Source organism: Ipomoea triloba, chromosome 15, assembly GCF_003576645.1.
Source record: "Ipomoea triloba cultivar NCNSP0323 chromosome 15, ASM357664v1".
In the NCBI taxonomy this organism is placed as follows: Eukaryota; Viridiplantae; Streptophyta; class Magnoliopsida; order Solanales; family Convolvulaceae; genus Ipomoea; species Ipomoea triloba.
Window position 1 is genome coordinate 4,562,253 of NC_044930.1, and position 9,569 is coordinate 4,571,821.

Consider the following 9,569-nt stretch of genomic DNA (forward strand, 5'->3'; position numbering starts at 1 on the left):
TCAAATAACCCAACAAATTGAAGCGGAATCGCTCTATTTTACTCTTATTGAATTAAATAAATTAATAGTTACAACAAAAAATGATACATATGTATTTCTTTAATGCCATAAAAAAATAAAAAAAAATAGTTTGAAACCAATCATATTAACTACTTGGGGATTGGTTGACAATGAAGGTACTCAAATAACTCATTACCCAGCAAATTGAAGCGAGAAACTACCTTTTAATATCTTTGAAATATATAATATTTTAAAATTTCAAATTTTTATTAATTTATTTAATCTTTTTTCTTAAACTAGGGATTTCTTTATCCACAATAACTCATTCAATAATAATGGTTGAACCAAATGAACCCCAAGCAGAACACCTAAAGGAAAGTCCATAGCTCCTATATCATAATCTCATTACATGACATTGTCATCTATGCTACCAACAATAACCGAATTGCAAATAACACACTACCAACAAAAAAGGAAGAGAACAAATAGTAAAGATGAAAACAATGACAATGTTACTCAAAAGAGAATTAAGAACACTTAGAAAAATTCAAATGAAAAGTAGTATTTATTTAGACTATCATTTTTAGACCAAATATTTAGACTATCGATTTTACAAGGTTGCAAACATTTATTTTAGTAATAATTATAATGAATTTTTTATATTATCTTGGATTCATATACTTTGATTTAGATATTTAAATTAAAAAGGTCGACATTCAATTACCCATGTATAAACTTCTCCTATATACTCTTGCATTGATATACTTTCAAATATTTATTTAAATATAAACATTGGGCATTAACCCATTCGCGCAATGCGCATATAAAACTAGTACCAATAAAGGATCACCTATAGCTGACTGACTCAAATCTATAATGCCAATAAACCGCTTATGGCATCTAATTTGGAACTGATTATCAAATTAAGCCAAATGTATTGACAAACTTGACTCTCAAATAATAGCTCAATGAGGTTACTCTCAAATAATAGCTCAATATTGTTGCATGCAAAATACATTTATATTATATTAAATCATGCCGGACGACCAACTCGGTTGAAGATTGCCGAATAATATCCCAATATTGTTGCATGCAAAAAACATTTGCATTAAACCATGCACAACAATGGTAGAACCGTAGAATGAGAGAAAAAGTTTATAACGTTTAAAGGATAAAATTTGTGGAGCGTGGGATGAACAGGAAGAGCATTTCTAGACGACAATATATTATAGACTAAGGCTTCGTTTGGTTCGCGGAAAATATTTGAAGGGGAGTGGAAGTGAAATTCCGTGGAAAAGTAGTTACCAGGAAGATAAATTCTGTTGTTTGGTTGGTGGAAAAGAAGTTGCTGGGAAAATAAATTATGTTGTTTGGTTGGATTTAGAATAGTAAGGAATAATGTGTATAAAGGCCTAAATGCCCCTATTATTATTATTATTATTATTATTATTATTATTATTAAACCTACCAAAATGCTAATGCGGTGACCCATTTGCCATTTTTAACCCATCAACCCAAACCCATTACATTTATCCTACCCATTGTTCACTACTGCAAAGTGCAAACCTGCAAAATAAAGAACAAATCAATCGAAGCAGCCAAGCTCAGAGAAGAAGGCAAGACTCAGGTTGGTTAATTTTTTTTCATCCATGTTTGTTTTCTCCTCTTTAATTTGTGAAATAAAGGTGGAGAGGGTGAGAGGCAGAGACGACGTCGCAGGAAGTGGACTCGCGACGGCGGAGGCGAGGCGGAAGGCGGCGACTGGCGAGTGGCGAGGTGGGCGGCAGTGAGCGGAGGTCCATCGTCGTGAGGGCGTGAGACGGCAAGCAGCAAGGGTGGCAAGATTCTGAAGTCTCCAGGAAGAAGAAGAAACCAGAGGAAGAAGAAGAAGAAACCAAAGGAGGAGGAAGAACACAGCCATGGAGGGGGTAAAATGATCTTGCCAAATCAATTTTTCTTCCCAACTACTCCGGAAAATAAAATTCGAGCTTCTACCAAAGAACTTCTTTTCCTCAAAAATGAGGAAAATGAGTTCCAATGAACCAAACGCAGGAATTATGCATTTCCATGATTTGGAGGAAATGTTTTTCCTTTGGAAAACAACCTCTTGCGAACCAAACATGGCCTAAGGGTGTGTTTGGAAAGCAGGAAAATGACTTTTGAAAAATGAGTCATTTTCCAGAAAATAACTTCATTTTCGGTGTTTGGATGTATTCTGGAAAACTGTCTATTATGTGTTTGGTTCATTTTCCAGAAAATGAAAAAGAAAATGGTTTTTTTGATTAAAGAGAAAAAATACAAAAAATTAACAAAAACAAATAACAACAAATTAACAAAAAGAAATATTATTAAAAAAAAAAAACAACTAGAAACGCCGCCGTCGAACCAGTCGCCGACTGGTTCGGCGGCGATGCTTTCGACTGCGAAGCAGATAACGTCTTCTTCTGGAAAATGACTTCCGGAAGTCATTTTCCAGAAAATTGCCTTCCTTTTCTGTTGACCGAAGCCTTATTTTCCGTTGACCTTATTTTCCCCTCATTTGCCAAACACTGAAAACCCGGAAAATGATTTATGGAAATCATTTTCCGAGTTTCCAAACTCACCCTAAATTGAGTATGAAAACTGGAGATCAGATTTGATTTGCTTGGAAGACTTTTGATAAAGTATATATAGATGTTGAGATATGATATATCGACCCCCCTTCTTACATTCATCTCCCCTTTTTTTAGATGCAATGTTTCCTATTTTCTTTGCCCACATGTTTTCCTTCTTTCCACATATTTTTTAAGATATAAAGTGGAATTTGTAGCATTGCTTTATTAAAAATATAATTTTAATTTTTAATCATTCAATGATAATAACAAATTAATAATTTATGGCTATGTTCACGAAAGCAATTGAAATAGTCAAAGCAATATGATTTATGAAAAATCATTTACATAAACTACAATTTAATGAAGCACAAAGTTAAAAAAAGTTACAGAGATGCGGCAAACTACTTGAATTGGCTCATCCTAATTTCATCATCATTGTTTTTTTTGTTTTTGACAATCATGATCATTGTTTTAATTTCATTAGTTTTACCCAGATGGGGAAAGTGACCGTTGTTCGGCGGCCGCCATATGTGACAATCATCACGTCCGGTGGATGTTTGCCCCCTGGCCTCTCAGTGTAGAGCGAGGGAAATGGGAACAGATGTGTTGTGATTTGTGACCATCGAAATTTAGATATGGCCTATGGGAGGAATGTGGCCAGGTTTTATGCATTTTGACCATGATTTATGCATGCACCCCCAACACAAATATTCTTCGTTACAAAAATCATGTAGTGATTCATTCATCATATTTTTGTAGGTCTTTGTTTTTTTTATTTTCACCATTCAAAATATTACCTCAAAATGACCAAATGTTATTTTATACTAATTGTTTCAGCATGTTATGCATGCAAAGATTATGCATGTATTGAAGTATGATAGCCTCCACAGTCAACTCTTATATTTGTACGTTTAATTTAACTAGACGGGGGAGACATGCGCCGGTCGGTTCATGACTAAACAAGCCTTGAATTGGCCTGAAAAAAAAAATCAGGTATGGGTTTCAGTCGACCTAAGTTAGATCTAGCTCAAAACGGGACTAACTTGTATAAGAATGGTTCATGTCCTATTAAAAAAAGCTTGGGGCCCAACTCAAAACTAACCCAAGCCCCTAACCAACCCATGCATAGCCTACGCGCAAATTTTACTGTGGATCGTGGTTCACAATACATGGTAGTTCAGACATCAAAACGCTATTGTTTCTTTTAATGAAAATAAACGGCATTCGTTCTGCGTAATTCCACAAAAAGTAACTCTGTGTGTAAAACATATTCAGTTTCATTATATATATACTATGCATTTTAAGGTTTCTCAATATTAAGAGCAAACCTAATAAAAATAAAGAGCAAACCCAAATTAAAAGTCTTTTATAAATTTTTTAATTTATCAATCTAACATAATTTAGTGAATAAAACTCAAATAAACCTTATAATACATTATAATGTTTATAAGTTATTAATTTTTATAATGTATTAATAAATTTATTAATCTAAACATAATTCAGTGATATAAAATCAAGTTAAAATTATGTTATAAACATTACAAGTATTTTATAAATTGTTAATATTACAAGTATTTTATAAATTTTTAATTTAGTAAAACTTTTCAATATTTTATAAATTTTTATTTTGAATTTTTAGTAATATATATAAAGTAGATGTATGTTGTTATTTCACAAAAAATAAAAAAAGTAGATGTTTCACTACATTTTATATATATATATATATATATATATATATATATATATATATATATATATATATATATATATATATATATATATATATATATATATATAGAGAGAGAGAGAGAGAGAGAGAGAGAGAGAGAGAGAGAGAGAGAGAGAGAGAATAATATTGTTTAAAAAAAAACTAATTTATGTGCAAACTCAAGAAGGTTGGGTTACGTTGGATTCTTTTTTGAATTAAAAAATTATAATTGTTACTACTAAATAAAAATATTTGACATTAATTTGTTAATGTTTAATATAATTACTATGCATATTTGGGTATAATTGTCACGCAACATGCCAACATAAAGTTAATTTTTTTTTTACTTCATTTTAAAAGTTTGAATATAATTGTTGAATATAATTGTTACAAGATATAAATGTTTACATTTTTTCGTTAGCATAAGTCATCTTTATTAATTTGTAAATGTTGGATACAACAGTCCTATTGATTTAGGAGTTCTTATATATAACCAGAACGTTGCATTGATCCTGGCTATTGCATGTATCATCAAACTTCAAAAATAAATTCAAAGCAAATACATAAAATGTCAACGGCAAAACATTGAAGAAAATAGAGGGCTGGTCATATATAGTTAATTATAGAGTTAATTTCATTTTTGGTCTTAAATTTATAAGTAACAGTCTATTTTTAATTACTTTTTAAAAACATTCACTTTTGATCTTAATATTATTGTGGCATAATCATTTTTTATTCTCTATCAACAAAACATTTTAAATGTCGTTAACTACAATGTCATTTCGGTTTTCAATTATGACATTTTTTAATTAAACATTAAAAAAAATATAACAGGTCAACCAACCTTGTATATATAAAAAAAAGAACGAAATGCCTTCGTATTTAGCAGCATTTCAACGATTTTGTGGACAGACGACAAAAAATGATCATGTCACAATATAATAATATTATGACCAAATGAGAATGTTCTGATAAAAAATGACTAAAAGTAAATTGTCATCTATAAATCTAGGACCAAAAATAAAATTAACAATTAATTATGCTACCCAGTTAACAGAAATACTTAAATAAGGGATAGTTAATTTTGCATAATCATTATTATCCTTAACTACACAATTCAATTTAGCATAATCATACTACATATATAATTGGCAAATCAAAGCCAATATATATAATACTTTTAATTGCGAGATAATTAAACAGTGTATCTCAGATTTTGGACAGCTTTTTAGCCAAAGTGGTATCAAAAACTTTGAGGAAAAACCTAGTCCTGGGAATGGAGAAATTGGCCTCCATCATTGAACCAATAGAAGAAATGAGCTGCTTCTTAACCTCTGAATTGATGCCTCCCATGGACACAACCTCAGCAAAAGCAGCTGGTTCCTTATTCCCTCCGAAATGTATGTTTGCTGATCCTTTTAGTACAACCATCACATACTGCATATGTACAGTACAGTGTAATTAATAATTGCATCACCTTTATTATTAATCAATTCAAAAGCATATATGACAAATGAAGGGATAATAAAGAAGATAATCAGATATAAAGTTGGTCTGATCTTCGCTAACCCTTCTTTTGTGGGGAAAAAAATGCCACAATCAAAGAGAAAAAAAGGTAAAAAGGAATATGGTGGGAATTGACGACACACCGTTTGTTGCCAGCAATGCCAAGTGTACTGGTCCAGTGCAAAAAGTAAGAGAGACAGACTATTATTTTAATCTTGTTCTGATTTTCCTTTTTTGTAAAATTCGATTTTAATTCTTTCCACTCAATTTTTTTTTTTTTTGAAAATTTCCACTCAATTTTTAAAAATATATGTTTGGTGAAATTTTTAAAATATGGGGTATTTTGGGTATTTATGAACTAAATAGTAGTACTCAAAAAAAAAAAAAAAAAAAAAGCTCTTCGATTTTTAACGAGGTGATTACTTAGTAAATATGTTGATTTACTATGTAACGGCGGCTATCTAATCTAATCCATCATCACTAATGTTAATCTCATTGGCAAGCCAATACCCAATTAAATATTGCATTATAATTACCAATAAATTATATAATTTGCTTCAAGAAACTGTCCACTTTTAACACCAATAATTTAGCGCTGTGCAGTGTTTAACAGGAAGGCCATGTTCACATTTCTATACCACATAAATGAGAGTGCTTAGTACGTACGTAACACAAGGATACACTGTCCCTTTTATATACTTATAAATGAAAATTTTATACTTTTCATCTCTAAGTTATAGAATAATTGCAGAATTTATTTCTAATTGTGTTGTTGGTGATGCTCACTTTTCGTTCATAAGTTATAATTGATGTTGCAAATTCCGTCAATTTACTAACAAAACATTAAAGGATGAAATTCGCAACATCACTATAGTTTAAGAATGAAAAGTGAGCACGATCTGTTTTATTTCTTTATATATATTTAGTTTAGCATTTACAAACTGACAAAAGACGCAGAAAAACTTCATCATTGGTCATGTTTCAAGTGCATGACTTTTTTTTTTCCCTTCATTTTTTAATCTTTTGGGTGAAAAATCTAATGAAATTTCATCAAATTTAGGGGTGTTTGGTTTGATGAAATTTTTTTATTAGAAGTAGAGGAAAATATTGTTTTATGTTGTTTGGTTAGATGGAAAATATATTCCATTAGAAAATAAATTCCTCAAAATTGAGGAAAAGAATCCTCTGTAAAGGGGTGGATTTTATTTTCCACAAGGCTTGGGAAAAGAATAACATTACTGGACCATTTTATCCTCATAAAAGTTTATTAATTACGTAGACATATATTTATTCGTTCATCTTTTTTAAGACATATTGGTTTTTATATTTATTATTCTTTACCTTTCTAAACCCAAAGAAACAATAAAATTCAAATTTACAGTAATTTCTTTTCCACCAACTAAATAATTGAATCAATTTTCGTAGAATTCATTTTCCATGAAATTTCAGTCCATTCCCCTTCAAATATTTTCCAGCAAACCAAATTGCGAAAAAGACCATAAAAAATAGAAGTGGTTCAATTATTAGGAAATAAGTTATAAGCCATTACTTTATCAAATAAAACCAAAAGGAAGTAACTTTTTTTGTCTTTGGATCCATGGAAGGAAAAATAAAGCCATATTTGAGTATCTTTTATAGGCCACCATTAACAATAGAATAAATTGATTCCTTCAATCAAGTAGCTAAGAATCAAATGGATATTGCCATCCTTTCAAGATATGGCACATCACTTTCCTTCAGAGTGGGGTACACCACCCCTCCCTTCATCCCCAAAATTTCCATTAATTTCATAAACCAAAATAAATAAATAAATAAATCTGCAGAACCATCAATCATATTGGTGGACCAAAAATTTGAAGATTATAGATATAATCTGGACTATTTCTGGAAGAGATGAAGATTAGAGCAAGTTGACTTTGAATTATTACGGCGAGGTTTGAATTGGGATATAATTAATTAATCAGAAACGTATATAAAGATAGAGGGAGTTGGGGCGGCGGAGGAAGATTCAGAGTACCTTTTCGGGTTTTCCGATGATGTTGGCGACGGCGGTGGTGGCTTCTTTGAAGAATGAGTCGACGTCCACTCCATCCAGGTTGACGTTAGTAGATATATCTAGGCAAGGCATTTCTTCTTCTTTTTTAATGATGTTTTTTTTTAGCTTATGATAGATGGAGGGGAAGAGAAGGGTTGAGACTTCAGAATGCAAATTTGCTTAATTTGTTGAAGTTGTGACAAGACAGGTCCTTTGCATTTATAGTTGGGAGTATGGCTAGTAGCCGAAAAAAGAAATCTTATTATTATTTTTTGTTTGGAAACAAGAAATCTTATTAATTATTCCCACTTACTAAACTTTATTGATTAAGCATGCATACGTTTGGTTTGGAGTTCGTCCCACGCTGTGGCTGGAGAGACTAGATCCTGGTATTTTGGGATCTTACAATGTGGCTGGTGAAACTCGATTCCTGATATTTCTTTTTAAACTTCACTCTTGTGACGAGCTCAGCTATTTATGTAGGCATAGTTGTATTTTTAGTGGTTGGGTTTTTGGATGCAACGTAGATAAAGTGAATAAAAATAACTCACCGAGAACATCTTTATGCGTCGAGCAACTATTTGAGTGTTTTTCACCGACCTTTACTTTTTAAACTTCAAAAATGTGCAAAAATTCAACTTAGAGAATTTTTTTTTTTCTCTCTTCTACTTAAGCTTAGCACTCTAAAATTGAACCAAAAACCTTTAATGGAAAAGCTCTAGAGGGTAGGGACCAAACAAACTTTTAAATTGTAAAAAGAAACTACATAAATAATCAATTTTTCTTAAAGCGTACCATTAATGTTACGTATCAATTATTCTTACGTGTAATCTTCCGGTTATTACGTACATCAATTACGTGAATGTCAACTTATATTTAACTTAAAATTTTAAAAATTTTCTAATAGGATGCCTCATGTGTACATCTTTTGTTATGGTACCCTGGGCCTAATGGTAAAAGGTCCAACATGCTAGCCTAAGCTCCTCTTTGTAAACCATGGCAAACCATGCAAATTATACCATGTCAAAATTTTCTTCACCAATAAAAAAGATACATTTTTAATATACTAAATGTATATTATTTATGTAATGAATGTACATTATTTGATAGTATACAAAATAGATGTATTTTTAGAACTCAAATAATATATATTCAATACATAAATAATGTACATTTAATATATTAAAAATTTATTTTTATTCATGGTCCGTGGAATAATTATTGTTATACCACGTACTAGGATCCACGTTACATTGTGATTCCTAATCCAAAATGATATTCAAATGACATGTTTACAGTTAATAGATCATGTGTCAGTAAAAAATTGAAAGCACATAAGATTGTATTGTGCTATGGTATAAGTATTTCTTATTTATAAGAGAAAAGAATGACAAAATCTCGGCTCTCAAAAGATTAGGAAGCTCTATTATTGGCTAGTAGTCTTCATGTATATGTAACACCTCAGTGAAGATTAGTAGAATTCCTTTGGATTGCTATCACCCTATCACCCAAAAGTGCTTGTATTTATTCTCTTTTGTAAAATAAAATAAAATAAATCTTTCATATTCGTTTTGTTATTTTAACGTACAATTATTTAAGCAAACTTATTACCTAGTCTTGGTACCTTTGGGTCAAAAATCCAACAACACCATTAATATTTAACATGATATTGATGTGACATTTTTTTAAAAATCTGTAAAAAAAAAAAAATCAATGGCGTCTAAAA

The 9,569-nt window shown here is 30.8% G+C and overlaps 1 protein-coding gene across 1 annotated transcript; it reads right to left on the reverse strand.

Moving 5' to 3' along the window:
• Positions 1–5,345: 5,345 nt before the first annotated feature.
• Positions 5,346–8,047, reverse strand: LOC116006214 (macrophage migration inhibitory factor homolog). Its single transcript, XM_031246511.1, has 2 exons — positions 7,826–8,047; positions 5,346–5,739 (listed from the first exon to the last, which is right to left on the reverse strand). The coding sequence occupies exons 1-2, from the start codon at positions 7,934–7,936 to the stop codon at positions 5,512–5,514; spliced, it is 339 nt and encodes a 112-aa protein (XP_031102371.1). The 5' UTR covers positions 7,937–8,047; the 3' UTR covers positions 5,346–5,511.
• Between the last annotated feature and the right edge of the window lie 1,522 nt (positions 8,048–9,569).

Excerpts from the sequence above, each read along its gene's own strand:
- LOC116006214 (XM_031246511.1), bottom strand. The coding sequence starts at position 7,936 with ATGCCTTGCCTAGATATATCTACTAACGTCAACCTGGATGGAGTGGAC. Across the intron at positions 5,740-7,825 it reads TCATCGGAAAACCCGAAAAG|TATGTGATGGTTGTACTAAA; the intron begins GTACTCTGAATC and ends GTACATATGCAG.